Source organism: Chanodichthys erythropterus, chromosome 8, assembly GCF_024489055.1.
Source record: "Chanodichthys erythropterus isolate Z2021 chromosome 8, ASM2448905v1, whole genome shotgun sequence".
NCBI lineage: Eukaryota > Metazoa > Chordata > Actinopteri > Cypriniformes > Xenocyprididae > Chanodichthys > Chanodichthys erythropterus.
Window position 1 is genome coordinate 7,120,638 of NC_090228.1, and position 23,983 is coordinate 7,144,620.

The 23,983-nt window shown below is 41.0% G+C and overlaps 1 protein-coding gene across 9 annotated transcripts in view; it reads left to right on the plus strand.

Annotated features, from left to right (window-relative positions):
* Nucleotides 1–23,983, plus strand: part of foxp2 (forkhead box P2) — a 113,384-nt gene that overhangs the window by 61,090 nt on the left and 28,311 nt on the right. For 7 of the 9 annotated variants that reach the window (XM_067391646.1, XM_067391645.1, XM_067391644.1 and 4 more), the window contains 3 exons: nt 10,702–10,791; nt 19,458–19,595; nt 21,056–21,160. In XM_067391646.1, coding sequence (XP_067247747.1) covers nt 10,702–10,791; nt 19,458–19,595; nt 21,056–21,160 — 333 coding nt within the window. The remainder of the gene's footprint in view (nt 1–10,701; nt 10,792–19,457; nt 19,596–21,055; nt 21,161–23,983) is intronic. The other 2 variants (XM_067391648.1, XM_067391650.1) reach the window with 1 other exon arrangement.

Sequence of the window (23,983 nt, forward strand, 5' to 3'; positions counted from 1 at the left end):
TAATGTTAAGTCCATTGCAGTGGTGCTAATGTGGGCAATGTAAGTTTGAGTCTGTCTTTATACTTATTTGTTTGTTTGTTTGTTTGTTTGTTTTAAATAGATACCATAAGCACAGTATTGTCTCTTTTACTCATAGAGACCTATTTTAACGTTGTAAGCGCATGGTCTGAAGCGCATGGCACAGGTGCACTTAAGGCATGTCCGAATCTTCTTTTGTTAGTTAAACCATGGAAAAAATGGTCAGCGCGGCAGGCACATAGTCCAAAAGGGTTGTACCTAGTCTCTTAATGAGTCATGGGTGAGTTTTGGGTATAATGTGCAATAAACCAATCAGTCTCATCTCCCATTCCCTTTAAAAGCCAGTTGCGCTTGCACCGTGGCCTTCTCCAGAGAGGAATCCTTTATTTTTAATGTTTAAAAATGTTTGTGTGCTGCTGAGCAGAGTGTACACACATTGTGTACCCGCCTATAGGCACATATTACCAACATGCCTTTTAAATTAAAATAAATAAATACTGCGCCATTGACTTTAGACCAGGTTTTTGTTGGTCAATGGCACAGTCATTTTCAGTGCCCTCAAAATAGCAATGCGCCAACAATGCCCCTGAACACAATTCGTTTTCAGACCAGCACCCCCATGGGTGAACAGATGGGTGCTAGTGCATTTGCTATTTAAACAACGAGGCGCTGCACGTGAAAATAATAACTGTGTTGGGCTGAAACTAGCAAAAAACACTTGTGTTGCGTATGAAAGGGCCTATAATGTTATAGTTTACCACCTGCTCAGTCAACTGCAATAATTTCCTACCTAGGGGTACATATGTGTCCGTGTGAGACCCGTACAGTTTGTTTTTCATTGCAAATGTGTGTATTGCTATTGACACCCTACATAAACACTTCTTTTGTCAATGGGACTGGGAGATTGGTGTCTCTCTTCCCTTCTGCAGAGTCTACACTTCGCCTCTAGCTGTGTACTCTGCTGTCTGAGCCTCTTAATAAGTTCTTGTCAACAACAAGGAGTACAAGTCCATTCGCTCACTCTGAGAAAAGCTCTGTGCTACTCTTTTCCTTCTTTTTTCTTGTGGCCTCACTCTAAATAAAGTGTGGAGTGTGCTCTCTCTCACCCCTTAATGCAACATTTATAAAGAGGTATTCCTCCGACCGTGTGACGCTCAGTGGCGTGGAACTGCGAAAAAGAGATGGATCATAATCACTTGAAAAAGAAGCCAAGTGCATCGAGCACACGCTAGGCAGCAGGGACTCGTTCGCCGCCTCACTCTTCCTTTATTTCATTCGCTGACCTGCACTAGTTTGCACGTGTTGATGGTATAAGTGAAAAGCAGTCTTCTTTCTTGGTCGAGGCTTTGTAAGGAAAGCAGATAAAAGGCCCAGTAGAGTCACCTTATCTAAACCCAGATGATATACAACAGTTGAAAGCAAGGGCTTTACCAAAGCCAGCCGTTGAGAAGCAGGGAGAGATCAAATTTCATAAGCAAAGAAACCAGACAGAGATGTGCAGAAACAATGTCTTAGCTCCCAGAGAGATATAGAGGAGGAGAGGCACTTGGTTTCCGAACTGATCTGTGAAACCTCTTTATGACGTTTAAGCATCTTTAAAATGAATTGCATGAGATTAGATGATACCACATTTTACTCAAATTATACTGCCATGATACTAGGGTGGTTTCTTTGTAGCTCAGGTTGAAAGATCCTATATGAGGATATTCTCATCCATGGATATGACTCGTTTTCCACAAAATTTGTTGTCGACCAGTAAAAATTTTGAATCCAAAGTACAAGAAATGGCATAGCTCAATAATAAGGGTGCCTTGAACCTTGGCCGATGTACGTATCTTAATTTCTTTGATCATATATGCATTTGCAAACTTAAACATTTGGTTTTGTGATATTTAAATATGAATTCTGCTTGCCAGCTTCAACTTGTCAGCTTGGTTATCAATTTATACAATCCTGTTTGCCATTTATGCCACTATTTCCCAACAAAAGTGTTTATGAACTTATTGCTGTTGTGGTTTTACCTGTATAATTACACTTTTGTTTATTTTCAGCTATTATTGCGAATTAAAATTAATGAATTAATTTATAACATTTGTTAAGGAAACTGAAATGTTGGCAGCGCAAGTAGAAATCTCAACTGGCCCGAGTAGAAAAATCCTCTTTGTTGAGCCCTGAATAGCACACCTCTCTTCGACAAGCTTCATTATTTTAAATATCATTCATAAACGGTTGTATGCTAAAGTTTAAAACTAGGGTTAAGTATTTGTTCAAATCACTCTAAATATGATTGATAGTAATAGTAATGTTCGTCTTAGCAAAAGCAACTAATTTGAGTGGAAATTCTCTCGCTCTTCTCAGTACGTTTTGCTGGATTTCTATGGGATACAGATGTTGTTTTCAGTACGGGGCCCCTGCCGTCTAATTCCCTCCACAGGTTGCTGGCGATACTGTAAACTATTATATGTGGTCCAGTGCAAAAGTGCGGCGTGGATTTGCGAGAACCATCCATAACGATGTCTGCAGGAGGCGGGAAGCGTATGAATGTTTGTGGTTGCAGTGAACGGTGGAAGCCGACTCTGTTTGGCCTGTTATTGCTGGCACTGTTTCCTCAACGAGGACTGTGCGTTCACACACACACAACACGGGCAAACACGCACATCGCTGTTGTCTGCGCATACACACTAACCCTGATGGGTCGGACAGACTCATGTTTTGTCTCCTCGCACTTGAAAAAATAAGTGTGAGGTTACACAATGAAGCAGATCTCTGTTTTCTCTCTCTCCCTCCCATAAATGCCCGGCTTTCTGGGGTAGAAATGAGCGAATTCATCTCAAATTCACCAGGGAGGGCTGGGCTATGCCTCTGTGTTTACAGTGGCAGAAAGTTAATATAAATTTTCATCAGAAGGGGAAGTTTACACATATGATTCTATTTGTCCTTCATTATTAGCACCTGAGACTGGGCTGGGGAAGCATAATTGTCTACAGACACAGGCCAAATAGATGCAAGGGGAAAGCAAATAAGCACACCCCAAAATAATTTTATGGTTGTGTGTTACAATCCCTCTCCATGGGATCCTTAATCTAGAAAATCAATAAACAAGAAGCGAGCAAGGGAGATGGAGATGTGAGGCACAGAGCGAGGAAAGATGGGAACTGCGTACGAGAGATTGAGAGGAAAAAGCTGGAGAAGGAATGAAAGGAGAAAAAGAGAGAGCGCAGCTCACAGAAGCCCATTGTTCTGCCGGTTAGCTCGCGCTTGGCCCTGCAGCTGAGGAGCGTCTCCACGGACCGGCCCGCGAGCTGCACACACCGCTGATTTATTGAGTCATACATAAAAACACTCATTATTCCCACATCCTTTTCTCTTGTCTGAGAGGTATGGCGTTTGGCTGAGGAAAAACACTCTGTGTCTGTATCCACAATAACTGAGATCTCTCTCTCTCTCTCTCTCTCTCTCTCACTCCCTCTCCTCTCCTCATTTTTTATTTGTGTCGGCTGCTGGAATGGATGCTGCGCGTACACTGCTCATCCTTACTGGACATGTTGTGTCTTGGGGTGTTTTCCCACTTGAGTCCTTTTTAAAGAACTAAACTCAGACCGCACAAGTCAAAGTCATTTATTTGTTACAAACACACATGGTGGATAGGCAGACTTTTCCTTTAGTTAACCAGAAATGGAAGAAAAAAAGTTCAAGAATAAAACAAGCAACAAAACACAGGAAGATATACATGCATGTTATTTATAATTAAATCTAAATCTCTTATTTATAATTAAGTCCAAATGAAAGCGACAAGATCTACTAATTAGTGGGCTAAAAAGTAAAGTAAGTGGAAAAATAACTAAATTATCTTTGCATTCACAGTCTCTGGCCTAACAGTCGATTTAGATCATATATTTTTTTTTTTTTTTTTTTTTTTTAGATCATATTATTAAGTTCTCCACTTTTCATTATCACTCTTTTTTTGTGAGTTGGACATTATTTTATTAATATTAAAATTATATTCTAAATATTAAATTAGTGATTAGATGACGATTGTGATGATTATTATTATTGTTGTTGTTGTTATTGTTATTAATAATTATTCTAAAAATAGAGCTTGTTAATCACTTTACCATCACTACTTTAGTTTATGAAGTTTTAAATATTGATATTATTCTTACAAAAACCCATTGCTTTGCTTCTTTTTTCTTTGAAATCCATTCACTACCATTATAAAGCTTGTAAGAGCCATGATATTTAATAATAACTCAGAATGTGTTCGTTTGAAAGAGGATAGTCATGTACACCTAGGATGGCTTGAATTTTCATTTTTCAACTGTCCCTTTAAATTATATTAATTTATTAACCTTTTTTGTAATATGATGATAACTGTATATAACAATTGAATCATCACTAATCACTGAACTAATAATCACTAATACATGCCATCTAATAATGGCGTTTTGTTCGCGTTAAAGGGGTTGTTCGGAGTGTTCACTTAAAAAAAATAATAAATATGTAACATTTCCTGGCTACTAATTTGAACTCAGTTTGTCTCCATAGAGGCAAATGCAGCCTCAGTATTTGGATCTCAACAAGGCTGTCCAGCCACCTCGATAAGCCCTGGTTCACTAGTGCACTAACACAGATCACAGCTATGGATGACCTTTGATAAAAGGCGGTCTGTTCCACCCTTGTGTCAGTCAACCTCCTCACAACAGAGGTTGGTACACTGTCCACAGACTGACCTACTGCCGTTGTGTGTCCAAATGGACCTTTAACGTGTTCAGCTGTCATTCATACTGACGTGCGTGTGGCGCTCAACGCAGGCCCGCTGCGGGGCTGTTATGTCCCCAGCGCACGTCTTGTTTATGAAATCCGTGCCTGGAGCAACGCTTTCTATTCATGAGTGGCCTGGCCCCTCATCAGACCCCTATGTCCTAAACACACTTACATAACAGATATGGTGTCAATATTTTGCTGTCGAGAGTGGGGCCCTATCTTTGCACAGGCTGCGCAGACCACCGGCCAATCAGCTCTGTTTGTTTGTTCAGCTTAAACTGTTTGTCCTTTGTTTTTCGTGGCAGCCGACTCCTGTCTGCTTGATAAGGGTTATGCTCTCGCTCTCTCACTCTATCTCTGTCTTGTTGTGCGTGTTTTCCATAAGCCGAGGGTTGACGTGCCCTCTGCGACAACAAGCCCGGAGATCTTCTGGTGCACAAAACTTCCTGCAGAACGCATGCGGCATTCTAATCTAGAGTTGTTCGGAAAATGTTTTCAGGTCTGACACCTCCAAAAAAAACATTTCATTTCAGTTACAGGCATTCGAAGTTCACAAAAACACCCCACCCTTGTTTATCCGAAAGTATTGTGTACCTAGCTTTCTCAAAAATGCAGATTAATCCACCGTGTTTCCGTTCTCAAACAAATCCACTTCCTTTAGCTGTTTTTTCTCACTGAAACACTGTGTAGTCTTGTAATACGCTTGGTCACAGTTGCAGAGGCTGCGTCGACTCTAAAAGCTTGGTTTAAATGCTGATCCTGGGGAATGAGGATGCGTTTGTAATGATGTGCCAAGCTGCGACTGGCTGCTAATGCTTTTCATGCTTGTTTTAGCGCTGGGAACGTTGCAATGTATTCCTCATTACCCCTGTGTTAAGTCTAAACACAGACTGCCTGGTGAAAGGGGTGAGAGAGTTGACATATGTTTCTTTCGCCTGTCTCTTTTTCTCTTCGGTGATCTCTGCTTGGCTATTAACGTAGCTGAAGAACGCCTGTGTAAACATTCGTGTTTCTCCCCTCAGTTTCGTATAATAGTGACCGGTATCGCCTTTCCCCCTCGACCTCGCTATCTGAAACCAATTACGGCTGATCCATTTGGGCCGAATCGTATTTTCATAAGGATTGCAAAGCCCTCGCAATAATGTGTTTGTGTGCATGTCTTCCACGTGTGCTTCATTGTACTGAATGTGCAAGTTTGTTTCTTCCCCCCACCCCCCCACCCCAGTCCTTAGAGATAGATATCAACATCAAATATGTTCCTGAGTGCCTTGTTATTTACGCTCCAGCCCAGGTTCTCCTTGAGCTCCTAGCTCTGAGGAATGTGATGCATTGTGCTGTTTATACAATGTGTGCATTAATGGATGGCAGCCTGCATTTCTTCTGCACAGCAACAAAACTTATAGAACGAAGAAAAGCAAAGCAAAGCAAGCAGCTTCCAGGCGTCCAGCAAAACTTCAGTGGTTGCATTGCTTTGTTGAATCTGGAAAGCACCTAATATGCCTTTGTATTGCATTCTTGTGTTTCACACAAGGGCAAATATAAGTAATATAATCCAGTGTTGTCACTAATAAGGAATGTTTTTGCAGTATTACAGAACAAGGATAGATGAAAATTTCAGCTGGAAACATTAAAGGAATAGTTCAGGCAAAAAGTGAAAGTTCTGTCATCATTTACTCACCCTCACCCATTATTTCACACCTTTGTAACTTTCTTTCATTCGTAGAACACAAAAGGAGAATTTTTCCTGGTCTGTCTTCCATGTAATGAATGTGAATGAGGACTGAGGGCTCCAGAATGGGAAAGAAGTACCATTATAGTCCATATGTCTTGTGCCCTTTAATCTTTTTTTTTTTTTTTTTAGTCTTTGTTGTTATTCAAGTTGTGGCCTGTTGGATCATTGAATTCAAGAACCAGTTCAGTCTTATTCGAATTCATCATATAGACTGATTTGGTGAACATATTTAATTGAATCTGATTTGGTTGTTCATGAACTGGCTGTCTGTTTAGTCTGTTCTTTTCACAAAAGATGAACCATTAGGCAGTTGTGGCCTAATGGTTAGACAGTTGACTTGTAACCCGAAGGTCATGGGTTCAAGTCTCTGTACTGGCAGGAAATGTAGGTGAGGGTAGTGAATGAACAGCGCTCTCTTCCACTCTCATTACCCACAACTGAGGTGCCTTTTGAGCAAGGCACCTAACCCCCAATCACTCCCGGGCGCTGCTGCCCACTGCTCTGGGTGTGTGTTCAATACTCACTTCTGTGTGTGTGTGTACTTGGATGGGTAAAATGCAGAGCACAAATTCTGAGTATGGGACACCATACTTGGCTACACGTCACGTCACTTAACAAACAAACAAATCCGATTCATTGACAAAACCAGTCTAAACAATTAATTCGAATCAGACTTATCTGGCTCTGAAACTCATTGTGCAGCTTTACATTACCAGTTCTCATTCACCTTTATTACACTGACAAAAAAAGCGGCCCAAAACTTTGCATTTCACTGAAAAAAAAAATATATATATGGGTTTGGATTGACATGAGAGTGAGTAAATAATGTCATGATTTTAATTTTTGAGTGAACTATCCCTTTAACTGTTCTAAACAAGTGTCTCACCCCCCAACACACACACCCCCCCACCACCCCGCCAGCGTTTGTTCGTATTGGAAAAGCCATTAAATGTCTCCATCCGTGTGCTGTGGGAAGCGCCACTCTCCTGACCTCTACCATGTATTGAATGACTTCTTTGACTTTGTCCTTTTATTCATCAGAGGACAGTGAGTCTGTATCGATTGGAGCATGGATAAACATTTCCTCCTGTTAATTGTTGTGCTAAAGCCATTAGCCGACCACTAAAGCCACACAATCACAATCACCGCTTGGATGGGCGTGAAATCTCCCGCAATTTACAATCTCATCCACGCGGCCCAACTGATAATGAGTTGGCGAGGGTACTTATAACTCACTCATGCATCCGAAAGTACCATATCTAATCGATGAATGTATCCTTTAAAATGGAAAAATAAGGCACAATGAAGTGCAGAAACTTGCTTGTTGCAAACTTCCCAACTTCGGATGTTACTTGATTAGTTCAGAGAACCTAAAACCTTGAGTTTTTCCCAAAAACTTAACCAGTTAAACAAGCATGCCACATTCAAAGCTCAAAACTCTGGTGGTCATCTTTGCATTTGTTGTTGTCTGTTTGGTTTGTTCAAAGACAGGACAGGACAGGGAACTGATCTGAAGTAGTCCAGCTCTTCTCCACATCCTGGTGTCCCCTAAAGTATCAGACAACGGCTATGTGTGTGTGTGTGTGTGTGTGTGTGTGCATCAGAGGAGACAGATCGATGCTGTTAGGACCCAGCGCCACTGTGTTGTGTTTGTTTACCAGGAGCTCGGAGAGCCTGGCTCCTCACCGCACAGCCAGACAGACAGTGGCAGCTCCTCGCCCTGTCTCTTCATAATTGATCAGGGGGATGGCTGTCTTCCCAGCGGGTTAAGACGTGGCAACTTTTCCTCCTATCTCTCTTTCTCCTTCACCTCTCTCTCTCTTTCTCTCCCCCTGTTTGCTCAGCATCTCAATGTACTAGTTCAAACATTGTTCTCACCAGCTGGCAGAGAAGTGCCATATGCACATCCTGTCAAGGCAGCTGTTGTCATGGATACTGGCAAGCACCAGGAAATAAAGCAAGCCCTTGATTCTGCTGGAAGAAGTGTCACTCTTTATCTGAAGGGTTTTTTTTTTCTTCATCGCACCCCTCGACCTTCTCTCTCCTATTCCCCGACAGATGAAACACCTGTGAAGTTATTGTGTTGTTTATATTGCTTTATTTATTTTGTTGCTTTCTCCTTGTGTTGGGGCACTGAGGCCGTCTGCAACTCTGTTCACAGAGCCGTTGTTCACTTCTGTCTCCGGTTCGACATACAACTCCAGGAAGACTGGAAAGAATTGCTTTCCTTTGAATGCATGTATCAGTATTCCTGTAGATACATGAGGAACACTGTAAGGTACATCATTTCAACCTACCGGGAATCAGTCTGACACATATAATGTAACATGTTTTTCAACAACAACAAACGAAGATTATAAAAAGACTTTAACATTTTCTGAAGGAAAAATGGTTGCCCATGCAAAAGTTGCTAGGGTGTTGAGGGTGATTGCTGGGGTATTTCTAGGTTATTTGGGGATGTGGTGGTTATGCTCTGAGTGATGGTTCATTGCTAAGGTGAGATATGGTGATGTGGGTGCTAGGACATTTTTAAGTGGTTGATAGGGTGTCCTGGGAGGTTGCTAGGCTTTTCCTCTGCATGGTACTACTCGGCTCAGCTCGCCTCGGTACCACACAGTTCGCTTTACTTTCGGTTTGCTTTTCCATTGCAGTTAGTACATCTTTAAAGTGGGTGGGATTATAGACTGATCATTATAGTTGCCTCTACTGCTGTGGATCTGCTCCTCGTCAAACAAAGAGTCTGCATCTCATCTACTGACCACGATGCAGCCATTTCTTTTTTCAAGTTGCTTGCGACAGTCGTTTAAAGCAAGTAGTTTCGTGAACAAATGATAATGCGGTGGCTGTTACTTGACTGTTTAAATCTAGCGAGTTTGGTGTCTCGTGTTTCAAATCCAATGACGCTGGTAGTGACGATTCTCTCTGACCAATCAGTGATCTACAGTGTTTACATGTCACATTTAGTATCGGTATGGCTCACTTGGAACCTCAACCGAGGTGGTACTATTTAAGCAAGCCATACCGTTCTGTACTAAGCCGTCCCATGCAGTGGAAAAGCACCAAAAAGGGAGCCGTACCAAAGCATACCATGCAGCGGAAAAGCACCATTAGGTAGCTGACTTGTTGCCCTATAGGCAGTGACTTTGCAGGCAGCGTTTGCACACAAAGGTACCTAAGGAAACGGATTTTGGACTGGCTTCTGAGGCAGCGTAATGGTTTAATGATCTACTGCAAAATAGAGCAAGCTTTGGTGATAACTAAGCAAATATTTAATTATCACAATACTAATTTCTCGCTAGAAATTATATCAGAAGTGGAAAATGTTGGTCAAAAACATACATTTACACACAAACTGACCAGAAACCTCAACAGAATGGAAAGCACAGGATTGTGGGATATCAAAGGCAGCGAAGGATACATCTATGCTGCCTTCAAAAATCGATCAGGTGAAGTTATCTCAGGAGACAGGAAGTAAAGCTAACATTGGATTTAGACGTGCTTGATGCCTTCCTACCTTGGAATGCATCCTACGAAGGCAGCATTTTTAAGTTTTCGGACGTTGCCAATGTATGAACAATAGGGAAGCTTGCCTTAGCAACCCAGTATTCTTGTATTGTTATATGACATTGGAGAAGTAGGAATCTGGAGTGATTTGGCAGAGAAGGGCCGACATCACCCTTGTGCTCAGGGGCCCGGCTAATGCTCAACTCCTTGTTAATTCACTCCTGAGGTAATCTGATGTTGATTTTGTCAACTTTAATTACAGCTTCTAGGAACACTTCACATCGCCTGCCTCTACTTCAAATTGATATTATGAATATGCAAATGGGCCGGTAATTTGCAGAGAAGTGGGTATTTCAGCTGAGCACACACTAGACAGGTCAATAACACTGACACTCTCTGTGTGTTTTTTTTTTTTCTTTTTTTCCTTGCGCTCTTCAGAGGTGCTAGACAAACTGTATTTATCTTTCATCATGGCTTTGTGGATTATCATGAAAAATGTATATTTGAGAGACGCTTCATGGCTCATCAACAACAATGAATAGTGTAGTGGATGGAATGCGCTGGGTTGATGTCACCTTTCATAGTGTTTGATATTTGAGTGTGCCGGAGTTGAAGGGGAAGAAAAAGGTTGGGGGGAAAAAAACTAATTTTTCGTCTCTCTTTCTCTTCTCTCTTTTTTGCAGGCCCTACAAGCAGCAAGGCAATTACTCCTACAGCAACCAGGCAGTGGCCTGAAATCTCCAAAGAACAACGACAAACAGCGTCCGTTGCAGGTGAGCAGTTCCTCGCTAATCTCTTAAGTCCATCCATAATACATGGCGCTCTGGAAAAGATTTCCTCTGTTCCAGCTACTCTGTTTGATTTGGCAATGTAATTCTGGAGCTGTCAGTAAAATTTCAACCTGTCAGGACTGCCCTGCTCCAAAAGAAACCAAACAAAAGACCTCACACCTGAAACATTTCTGTTGTCTACAGCTGCATTACCTCACCACCTCTGTTGGGCAACCTTGAAATTTCTGCTGTGACAAAAGATGTTGACATATTAAAAGAATATTCAGGTTCAATACAAGCTCATTTGACAACATTTGTGGCATAATGTTGGTTACTACAAAGAAAATTATTTTGCCTTGTTGTGCCTTGTTGTCTTTAAAAAAAAGAAGGAAAAAAAATCTAAGTTACGATGAGGCACTTGCTATTGAATTACACTAATTCTTTAAGGAATTTAAGGCAGAAATGTTTAGTGTTTCTTCTTATAAAAGCACTTACATTACTACTTCTGTTAACATATTATTTAAGCTGTTTAAAGACAAGTGTACTAGTACTAGTTTCACTTTTTAAGACAAGTGAAATTGGGTGTAACTTTACACAGAAATGTGTAATCGATTTTATCATGTTTAAATCGTGTTAACTCCCATATTGTTCACCTCTTGTGGCAATACTGCTGAAACAGTGAGCATTTTAGCACCATTCACTTCATTGAACATTACTGTAACCCAGAGTTTACTTGGTGAAAGTCAAATAAATTGTTGTGGTAATAAAGATTACGATTTCCTGTTTAACGAAGAATAAAAGGCATTTGGAAACCTTCTATTAGATAATTTACAATTCAATAGCAAATAGCAGCTCTTCCTGGCTTCCTGTAGCATTGCATATCCTAACTAGCTGTCATTTGTACCCCTCCAAGATAATTTGCCATTATTGATTCCAGCTGTGCCGCATCGCTGTTGTCAATGATTTGGTAAAGGTCACAGCAGCATCGCGCACGTCGCATCCCTATTACCAGACCTGTTTACTTACTCGCTGGCGCTGACTGCCGACGTGTTATTTCTCTCACATCCCCACAATACAAATGCGCCGCCTCGAATTATGTAAGCGCTTGACATCTGCCAGGCTCCGTATTTTTAGGTTTAAATGAAGTGCAAGAGAGAGCTTGCCCTCCTCCCTGCTAATAAGCGCTATCAGCTAGTGGTGGGTTACCTCATTAGTACCCCATGCATTTAATTAAAGGAAGGGAAAATTGGCACTAACCCTCATCGTTAATATTTTCACAGAGTATAACAATGGCAACACCTTTTCCAAGAGTCACACCCTTGTGTATCTAATTATGCGTAAGTTAAAGATTTGGTGCCTTTCACTTTTAATATATTCAGGCCCATCCATGCAAATATGACTTTTGTATTTGGGAAAACAAAGTTTTTCCTTTTTATTTTATTATTTTCCCCCTTCTGTGCAAAGATATTAGTTGTAAAACAAAGCCTAGGTGGATGCGCTTTCGTGTATCTATTGTAGTTTCGCAGCCGTCTGTATACTCAGAGAATGGATTCCCGGCACACAGCGTGACTGCAAATTGCCGTGCGCTACTTCCAGAGGAAGCCGAGTGATATTGGATGAGGAAGGTCTGTGATAACTGGTGGCCCATGACCGAGCCCCTGACTCTAATAACACCAGAGGATGGTAAATATTGAATATTTACATTTGCTTATGCCATCCTTGCCTCATGTTAGCCATATGAATCAATATGAATCAGGGCTTGCTGACTACTGTCTTGCGGCTGTAGTTAATCAATGCTGTCGATCCTTTACATTATTAACTTATTTGGTGCTGTTTTAATCGCCTGAATGTCTAGTAATTGTTTACTTCCCAAAACCAATGTTTAAAGGAATATTTTTTGTGTTCAATAAAAATTAAGCTGTCGAAATCATTAAAAATGATTTTGACTGGTCCTAACTTTTCTTTGCTAAAAAAACGAGGTTAAGGTTAAGGTGAGGAATGTACAAAAGTCAAAAAGGCAGATTTTTTAAGCATTTAAAAGCAGAAATGTTCAGGTTTTTTATTATTTTTCAAATTAAAATTGTGTTAACACACATCTTGTTCACGTCTTAAACAGTACAATTTTAATGTTTACAGATTGTCCACATTAATTTCCAATGTAAATGTTTCACTGTAACCCAGAGTTTAGTTTTTTTCGAAAGAAAAAGAGTAATATGCGCCTTAATTATGTTTTGTGGTAATTACATTATGCCACAAATACCGTTGATTGATCTTATCTTGTACTAAACATGGAATATTCCTTCAAATATATTTTCTTTTTGACCTCTATATGCTTACGGTAAATCGATTCAGATTGTGTTGCATGTACTTAGACATGCCAAGTAACAAGCATTTTGAAAAATGACTTATTTATATAAAAAAGTAAACACCTGCTCAGTCTCTGACACTGATGAATCCGCCCCTTTCCCTGTCCAGGAAAAGCAGGGAAAGTGATCCATAGATCATGGCGTATAAATTATTTACCGCACGAGCATCTAAGTGCTGGAGCTCACGTTTTTAATTACTTGTATTAGTGTCTAAAGCCTGTCGGATGACTAATTCTATCCAGCGTCTCATCTCACGCTTTTGACGCGCTCAGAAGCCGCTTTTCCACATTTGCGTAATGTGACAGGTCTATTATTACCCCGTAAGCCCAGAGGAGAAGTCAATAAACACCTATTTCTTCCCTGTAAATCCTTGTGCCTTCTCCATGCTGCTTACAAGGATTTCCCAAGGCACACAACAGTCCTCTCGCATCGTAGCGCCTCTCCCTCCGAGTGGCAATATCTCCTGTGCGTTTTATACACTGACATTTAAAACACAAATAAAAAGCGAGAGGACGAAAGGGAAGGGGGATTACAGAAAGCTTACGCGACTGGCAATTGTGTCTCCTGCCCTACCAATCAGCCCAGCTGCCATTCTCCAACTATAAGCTACATGCCGGTTTGTTTGTTTGGCTCCGTCTCGTCCTGATGGCAGAATGGGCATTTAACAGTGTGAAAACACATGTTAGCGATACTGAATACTGACGAAACAGCAGTTAGAAGCTAACAGGAGGATGCTGAACAAACAGAGGCATGTGGGCGTGTGACATCGGGCTGTTGTGATGATATAATACAGCCATATAGGTGTCAGAAAGGTGTTTAAAGAGGTAGAGTTGACCTCTGACCTGTTAGCGGTGTGGGCTCAGAGAGCGATATCCCAGGATTAACAAGGCGAAACAACCTAACAAAGCAATTTCACCTCACTAGCATGCGACTATGGCACAAACATTCTCTGTTTCTGTCACGTCACATCTACCTCCAATATGTTGACCTTTTTTGTTCATTTTAAACCCAGCACACTCTGCTAATGTAACTTTTTCACAACCAAGCATCCTTCCGGAGGCTTCCTCGGTCCTGCGTTTGGGAAGGAAGGCTGAGCGGCTCGTTGCTCGCACGAATTCCAAGAGTAGAGAGAAGCGCGAGATAGCTCAACCCAATCACTTCCTGAGCAGTGAGCCATCCTCAGAGTGTCGCCGATTTAAAGGTCAGTGACGCACAGCTCATCTGAGCGTCAGACTCCTGCGCCATGTTCCTTAAAATTCATCTACTCAGACCGCCAACTGGAACCGTGCACAAAGCCAGTGGAATTTATAAAAGGGGACTCATATTAACATTTATTATTAACAGAGTTTGCCCAACAGTAGAGTTGTGCGCCATTCAAAAGAGAATTTGGAGTGCCTTTTAAGTTCAGTTCAGTTGCTGAATTTGAATTGAATTAGAATTGAGGTCACAAGTAATCCAGAATTGCAGTTTGAATTTGAGTGTAAGAAAGTAGAATTCAAATAAATTGAAATTCAAAGTTAAGCTGACTTTGCAAAGTTTGGCAAGAAAAGCTTTGAATGTTGTCTTGACAAAGTCTTTTCATAAGTGGTAAAATTTGTATTTGTATTTGTTTAGTGTGATTAAAACACTTGCTTTGGCACTTGTGTGGCAAATTCAGTTCGAATTCCAACTCATAAACTGAAAGGAGGGTCAATTCCTCACATTTGCAGTTTTCTGACTTTTGGGAGCCAGGAAAACATCCTATTTTACCCCGGTTACCCAAACTAGTGGGCAGCATGTGTAAATTGCAAGGGATTCAGTTTGCAGGGACTCACATTGCGATGCAAAGGAAGTTGAAGCATAACCCTTAGGCAAGAACCAGTGAAACGGTGGGAATTGGGGGGGGAATAGTGCCATGGCACAGCTTTGATGTAGAAGCAACAACTGTACCTTCTGACAGAAGATGCATGGGAGTAATAAACCAGTTCCAGCAGCCCTTACACATGCAGTCTGATTACTCTGGCCAGGGTGTTAATTGGATCCTAACTGGCAGATCTGATACGTGTAGCCCGGTGGTGGGAAGTCTTTCCAAGTGATGAACTATAATTCAGCGAGCTGCTTGAAGCTTGTGTAATTTACTGCGTGTCACTTGACGAGGAGAGCGATCCAACAGACTCCCTATTACCTGCGACATCACAAAGCTTTCAAGAGAGAGAAGAGGAGGGGGGCTGATACAGAGTGAGCCAGATTTCCCTGTAAATACCACACGATGCTCCGTTTCATATACGGTGAGAAACAAATTTGAGGAAAACAAAGGAGGACAACTTCCAGAGTCATGTAGACCTCATTCTTATCTTATAAACTCTTGAAGATCACATTTGGTCGGTTTTCTTTTTCCTTTAAAATTATAATTACGTTACCAATTGTATTTTAATAATATAATACATTAATAATGAAACATTGTGTAATGTTTGAAAAAATGTAAAAAAGAAACATTTCACTAGTGGTATAAGACATTTGACATTTAGCAGTTTTGTTGCATGATTTCAGCTCTTCCCCTTGGGAAGCATTTGATCCATCTCTTTATTGACAGAAGTGGAAGTGTGGTTATCTGCATGGTGATAAATCTGTGCGGATTGTTTATTGTATCCCCTCGAACAGAGGCCGCATCCACTCTATCATCATTTGAAGTGCATTACACTACCCATACTGTTTTGCTGAACTGTAAAATAAATTGATTTGGGAAAACATTGCTATAATCTACTTAACTCCGATCTCAAGGAGGGTCTGCATTGATCTTCTAATCTAAACGATCACTGCCTAAATGTGTATGCATGTTAGCGTGTTTCAGGTTTAGATTAGTGCAACTATGTGTTTGTTTATGTTGTCAAACGCTCTTGAATACATGAGTGTGCGGTTCCCTAATAAAACAACTACACCAAAAAAAAAAACCCTTGACTGTGGAGCCATTAATTATTGACTGAATTAGCAATGCTATCTTTACCAAAGTGGAAAGGTCAGGATCCTTAACGAAGTTCAGGAAAAGCCCTGTTCCATGAGATTAATTAGTGGGACAGTGATAATAAGAATCTATTTTTTTTTTTTTTCCTAACTCTCACATTTACCAACTTAAACAGGTTTTACTGCTTAATTAACATGTTGTCGCTTTCTGCTACAGTAATTGCCATCGTACGCCCCCCATTTCTCATTTTATTTATCTGAACAGTATCTCTGGCAAGTGGTCCTGTGAATCGGCCCCATGATTCAGCAATTCAAATGTGTCTGCACACATCTGATCTGGAAACTTCATTTATAAAGCCAATGAATAGTGCATATATAGAGAATCCAGTCATTTTTCACTAGCTGTTTTGGCTAGTTTGCTCTTATATTAATTATGGTTATTTAACACCGTTCTCTCATTGGAATACACCAATGGGACATTTGGTGTTTTTTAGGTAATGTGGGAAGGCGCAAGTCTTGCGTTTCTTCGTTCTTATGATGTGGAGTTGACCTTTCTCATGTCGAGACCCGTTTCAGCATAGCGAGAGCCCTGTAATGATCTGCTCATTCTTCAGGAGGGCCACTGATGTTTTCTCATCACTGACCAATTTAAAGCTATTTGTTCTACTCTCTCTCAGGTGACGAGCCTTGTGGATCTAAAGAGCAGGTCAATGGAGATCAGCTTTTATTTGTAGTTTTCCAATAGAAATCAAAGCTTCATGGATTGTCATTTTTGAAGGTGCTTGTTGTTAAAACGAACGAGAACGAGAAAGAGAGATGTCAGTTGTCATCTATAAGTAAATTTTCTCTCAGCACGAGTGCTTCAAGTGCAGATGATTGAAGTTGATGCTTTGATTTGTGAAGAATGGCATTATCTGTGAAGTTTTCTAGCACTCGTTGGGTTGCATCATTGCCTCTCGCAGTCATATTCTTCATCTGGCATCCTGCAAGGGAAAGACCTATTGTCTGCGACTGTTTACGGCTCGACCCTTTGGCAAACGCTCATTAATTATGCCCCGTCTTGGCGAAATCATTCCGGGGAGAAGCAATTCAGCCTCTGTTCCTTTCAATTCACCCGGCTTGTCAATCATCGCCCCCCGCAGTATCCCACGGAATGGAGGTGTTATATTCCGCCAATTATCATGTCATATACTCGAAAATGTAAATGAACGTGTGTGTAAAATTAAATTTATGGGTTGTCAGTGAAGAATAAGAACCAGGAGAGCAATTACTTATCTGCTTTCATCTTTCAAGCTCTGATATATCATGCAGAAAACGCCGGCATTAAATGCTGGAATTAGCATTGTGCGCGACTCGGAAGTGAGTGGGCCGAAACTTCAACTTTGTCTCGTCTTTTTGTTTGGAAAAGCAATGAAATGAAGATGCATATCATCTGTCGATCTGCTAAAAAGCTAATGAGAGGCTGAGGGCCATATCCTGATTTCTATTTCTCATCGGCGGCATGTTCAAGGCGAAAATGCAACTTCGGTTTACACACAGTCAGCTGTGGTCGATAAATAAACTTGGTGAATTGTTCTGAAATTTACATGTTTATTGTATTCGCCACGCTGCGGTGCAGACGAGGTGACCGTTCGTTATTCAGTCCATAGCTCATTTAAATATACAAATAATGGGTGTAATGAGAACATCTCTTCTTGTATTTTCATGCTTTGGTCTTTATATTGTCATTTAGGCCGGCGCAGAACCCTGGCTGAACCTGGGGGTAATTACACATCACAAATGTGTCTTAAGGTTTAATAACATTGAAGGTGTAAGCATACATTTGCATAATTACATGCAGCTGTTTAATTTGTGACTTTGTTGCTCTGTTCCTTTGTTTTTTTTTTTTTCCTCCACTGCCTCCTCCCTCATCACACCTTTTCTCCCCAAAGAGAGACAGACTGAAAGAAAGAAAGACAGAAAGAAAGTGTATTTGTGTGTGCGCTTCCCTCCGTGGTTGAGTTTTGGGGCCAGTCTAATGAAGAATGGTGCTTGGATTTGTTTGAATATGAATATGAGTGGGGATGGAGTGTGACCTTCAGCTCCGCTACTCAGTTCATCAGGATTAGTCAAGCTCGGCGCTCAGGAGCGCTAATGCATAATGACTTCTAAAATGAAAAATGTGTAGTGACCATGCAAATGTCTCTGCTAATCAAAGAGGGGAACCTGAGCTGGGCCGAGCCAGGAGACTAAAACAAGGACGTGTCAAGGCCCTGAGAGCTCAGACGTACGGAAAGCAATCAAGCGGTCTTGATTAGCCGGTGAGAGGAGCAGCTCGGACTCCTCACAACCTCTAATGGAGCCTCACGTCTTTTTCTCAAGCTCAAAAATCACAACAATAGAGATGTTTACCTGTCATGACGCCGAAGGCTCGGCTGTCTTGATGATAGACAGCATCTGTCGAAGCTGCTCTGTTGGACGATGCAACACGCAGCATGCTTCATAAAGTACAAAGAATGCCCTGTAGAGTCAGTTGTAGACAGGTGCAGCGTCCATGGGGAAAAAAAAGGAGTGAAAAATTGTTCTCAGAAAGCATTTATTTTTATTCTGTTCATTGTTCAGTTTTAGACACGAGCGAAGAATTGAGTCAAATTAATGTAAATGTTGCGTGCTTCCAGAAAACCTGCTCGTATTATTTCAATGCTGGGCTGCGAAAATATTTTCTTTGTTTTGTTTTTTAGCCCAAAAAGTTCTCTCGCACAGTTTGACAGCTGGTATTTTAATGATTCTTATCATTTAAAAAATGACATGAATTTTTAAAAATGACATCTCGTGGAAGACTTGTGCCTCTGGCTGCTTTCTTCCAAGCGCGCAACTTGGAAACTTCAATGCGCAGCGAGAGGCAACTGGTAATTCCCCTCACCTCTGTAAAACAGAATACTTCACAGTGGCTCAGCTTCAATCAGGAGTTTCTTGCAGACTTTTCAAAGCTTCAAACCTACGGCAGCCTGAATCCATGCTACTTAGCCTAGTTGCTCCTCAACAGGCCATGTGTCCGCTTACGACCCACTGTCGGCTCTGGAGATGTGCGTCTCTCTGCTTGCCTTGTGTGTTGTAGCACTAGAAATTGCCTGAGGGAGTTGAAGGGTTCAGCTAATTAAGGTCCTCCTCTATTTAAAGCGCAGTGCTTTTCCCATTGGGAGTAGCTGACAGAAAATATATAGAGTAAGAAAGTACACATGCACTGCCAAATGATTACATATACTGCACTCGCACCATTTCCAGAGAGTTCGAGAAGAAGCTCTTGACTTTACAGTTGAAGAGTTTTTATGTGACATGGTTAATGTGACATTCTCTATGTCTCTTTCACTCGCTCTCTCTCAGGTGCCAGTGTCTGTGGCAATGATGAGTCCACAGGTGATCACACCCCAACAGATGCAGCAGATCCTTCAACAGCAGGTCCTGTCCCCCCAACAGCTCCAAGCCCTCCTACAACAACAACAGGCAGTCATGCTTCAGCAGGTAAACACACATAAACACCCTCTCACTCACTGTCCCATACACACTCGTGTTTTGAAATGGAAGCATACAGATCCTCTCTTGCTCTCATCTGTCCTTGACATAGTTAGATCAGAGAAACAAATATGGACAGGCGTGTAATTAGTTGTTTTCAGTGGGGACGTCTTTTGGTGACAAATGGAGCACAGAAACAAGCTAGCCGAATAGAGTTAGCTTATAGACGAGCTAAAACCAGCTTGGCCAGGTTAGGAGGCCATCTTTAATCAGCTAAGACCAGCAAACCAGTTTCAGTTAAGCAGGGGAAGTACAGTGAGAACATGAAATAATGAGGAAAAAGGGGAGGATGGAACAAAAACCGACTCAAAATTGGATTGTCTGCATGAGCACCACGTTGTGTCGTAGCATGTGAGCTAACAACTAAACCACGTCTCTGACAAGAGTAGATTATATCTTCAGAAGTGATTTTAAAATCTCTCAGAGAGCGCTCTTCATTAAAAACATCTCCATTAACTCAGTTAGCCTTGATTATAATTAGGTCTGTATAAACGGTGACAAGTGTACTGAAGACGTCTCCCACTGAACAAGATGGGAGAGCTCGACTCCTGTGTTCTGACGATGAGCTCCTGAAGACAGCGCTCTGAGAATAAGAGGAGAAGTGTGCTAAATGCATTAATTCACAATGATGAATCCTCTCCTTTGAGTGCTTCACATTCATTTAGAATTTCACTGCCTGTCAAGGCATCAGAGAGGAAAAAAATATATAGGCAATAAGATTAATTGTTCCTCTAGCGGTAATGTGCAGCCGCATAAAAGTCCATATGGAGACGCATGATGAGGGAAAGTGCTGGTCTCTTTGTCTCGACCAGAGAGAGACATTATTTATGATGTGACATGCAGAAGCACATCCAGGCATGTTGTGCAGCCTCAGGAGCCTGGAGTTGGCTACAAATCTGTTTGTTCTGTTGTAGCTCTGCTTTGAGGTATGGCCACACTTTTGTGGGAAAAGGGAAATAAGTAATAGATACATTTTCAAGCCATATACAACAGCTGCTTTGTTTTGTCACAGATGTAGCCTTGCGGTTAGCGCATTTTCTCTAGGAGCGTTTACACGAACTGTATAGTGGTTAGTGTAAGCACTCTTATGACAAACTTTACAGAAAAAGAGACATAAATTGATAGATAGATAGCCATATACAACAACTTTTTCTTCTGTCATAACTTTAGCCTAGGGTTTGGTGCATTCGCTATATAAGCATTTACATGAACCGCATTTGTTCCAAGCAGTTAGCAGAAGCATTCTCATGAAGACCTTCTTGAGGAAAAGGAAATAAGCATAAATATTTTTAACCCATATACTGCAACTGTTTTTTGTCATAACTGTAGCCTAGTGGTTAACGCATTTGCTATAAGCATATGTACTTTTGTACGGTTTGTTTCTTTCCACACATTGTAATGGTCCACAGTATGTCTTTCCACAGCAACACCTGCAGGAGTTTTATAAGAAACAACAGGAACAACTCCATCTACAGCTTTTGCAGCAACAGCACCCAGGAAAACAAGCAAAAGAGGTACAAATCATACACCAATACACACATGCATGATGCAAAGTAAAGGTTTCCACCACATTCGCCAACCACGAGTGACTTGTAAATCAGTCTGTGCTGTCATTACAAGAGGGAACGCTCTTTTACCACAGAGGAAACTTCTTCTGAATGCTACCGAATGAAGCACTAAAATTAGGCAGACAACGTTGTCAGGTGTCTCAACTCTGTCCTTGACGGCAATTCAGAGTTGCGCTGACGCTAAAATGCCCGTTTTAGCGTACCGCACAGGGTCTGTTCCTTAATGAACCACCGCGGCGGGTTTGGGCCAACGAGCAGAAAAGTTCGACCGCAGCGAGCTCATAAATCAAACTGACAGTCAGACTCCAGATCCGTCTGACAGACAGACAGAAGGAGACTGAGAGAGAAGGTTGCTGACATGCACGCATCAAAAAGCGAGGCGCGTTGGAGAGGGGGGGGGGGGGGGGGCAAACCAAACAAAACGTGTGGAAGCAGTTAAATTGATCAGCTAGGTATCGTGGATGGGAAACATCCCCCGCCCCCACCAGTCTCTTCAACTAACACCTTCTACCATTGTCTCTCTTCAAGCAAGCCATTATGCAGGGCCTTCAGAAAGCAGGACTGACCTCCCGGAGGCTTTGTTTCTGTTTGGATTTGCGAATAGATTTTTTTTCAGGCCCCAGCCATCAAATATGGAATAGAAATTGCTCCCTTATTTCTCACGAGACGGCGGGGCCAATCCGCACGGCTCACTCCATTATGCAGTCTGTTTTCCAGTGAGCGCATCACAAGTTTTGCCTCTCTTTCTCTCACTCTCTCATCCCTAAACTAAGAGAGTGAGGTCTTCCTCACCGTTCTTGACTGAAGGTCTTCCTCTGGAGTCTGCTCAGTCCTACCGTTAGTGTAATTCCAAGCAAAAATTGGAAGTTTAACTTTCCTCCTGTAATGGGGGTCTTTGCTTTCTTGTCACTGAGTAGGTTGTAATGTATTCTGACAGGAGAAGAGGAAAGGGAAAGGGGATAGGAGAGAGAGAGAGCTCAAGCTAACAGGGTCTCAGCAGAAACTAGCTCTCAGTTTGCTAATGGACCTCTGGAGACTTTGTCCACAGAAGCAAACTTCAGTCATTTTTAAGCCAGACCTCCTAAAAAAACAGCTAATAAATTGAGTCTGTACGACATGGAAATGCAACTACTACACCACTTTACATTTGCGAACAGCCAAGACTAAAGAACTGTGTGTTGTTGTTCCATCACATACAAAATTACACCAACATTGAGCCTCATACATGAATGAATTTGCATATATGACAATTTACATAAAAATGGTATTACGAACTATATTACCAAACCTATTTGCAACAATTTATGTTAGAATGATTTTACGAACAATTTAACACACACATTTGTTCTGCTGTTGTATAATGAATTAGGCCAAAATGGTGTTTGCTATTAGTGATTGGGTTTGTGAATATTTTATATAATTTCACTGTTTAATACATATAGCAATATTATAAATCCTTTTTATAATGGAGTTTATTTTTGTCCATATTATGTGACAATTTATGTGGAAAGTAGTTTTACGAACCATATACATGGAAATTGGTTGGTGTTTCCTGAATGAGATCCAATGTACACAAATGTTGTTTCCTGTAAATACAGTGATTTTTGGTTTAAAGGTGCCCTAGAATTAAAAACTGAATTTACCTTGGCATAGTTAAATAACAAGAGTTCAGTACATGGAAATGACATACAGTGAGTCTCAAACTCCATTGTTTCCTCCTTCTTATATAAATCTCATTTGTTTAAAAGACCTCCGAAAAACAGGCGAATCTCAACATAACACCGACTGTTACGTAACAGTCGGGATCATTAATATGTACGCCCCCAATATTTGCATATGCCAGCTCATGTTCAAGGCATTACACAAGGGCAGGATGTCTGGATGTGCACACCTGAATCATCAGACTAGGTAAGCAAGCAAGGACAATAGCGAAAAATGGCAGATGGAGCAATAATAACTGACATGATCCATGATATCATGATATTTTTAGTGATATTTGTAAATTGTCTTTCTAAATGTTTCGTTAGAATGTTGCTAATGTACTGTTAAATGTGGTTAAAGTTACCATTGTTTCTTACTGTATTCACGGAGACAAGACTGTCGTTATTTTCATTTTTTAAACACTTCAGTCTGTTGTGCAGTCTGTATAATTCATAAACACAACTTCATTCTTTATAAATCTCTCCAACAGTGTAGCATTAGCCGTTAGCCACGGAGCACTATCAAACTCATTCAGAATCAAATGTAAACATCCAAATAAATACTATACTTGCGCGATTAGACATGCTGCATGACGAACACTTTGTAAAGATCCATTTTGAGGGTTATATTAGCTGTGTGAACTTTGTTTAAGCTGTTTAAGGCAAGCGTGAGCTCCGGGGGTGGGAAGCATGAGAATTTAAAGGGGCCGCAGCCTAAATCGGCGCATATTTAATGATGCCCCAAAATAGGATATGAATAAATGAATAAAAATGAATAAAAAAACATCTATGGGGTATTTTGAGCTGAAACTTCACAGACACATTCAGGGCACACCTTAGACTTATATTACATCTTTTTGAAAACACGTTCTACGTCACCTTTAATTTCATTTTAACTTAACGTGTCATGTGATTATCAAGTTGGGACAATTTATGTCTTCATGGACATTTTACGCAAAAAAAGATGTTTCATGAATTTTACATAGATATTTTGTTCACTGTGAATGATGTGATTTTAGTTTTGCTAATCCTGTTTATGTAATTTTAAAGGTTTATTTTTGTCCATGGA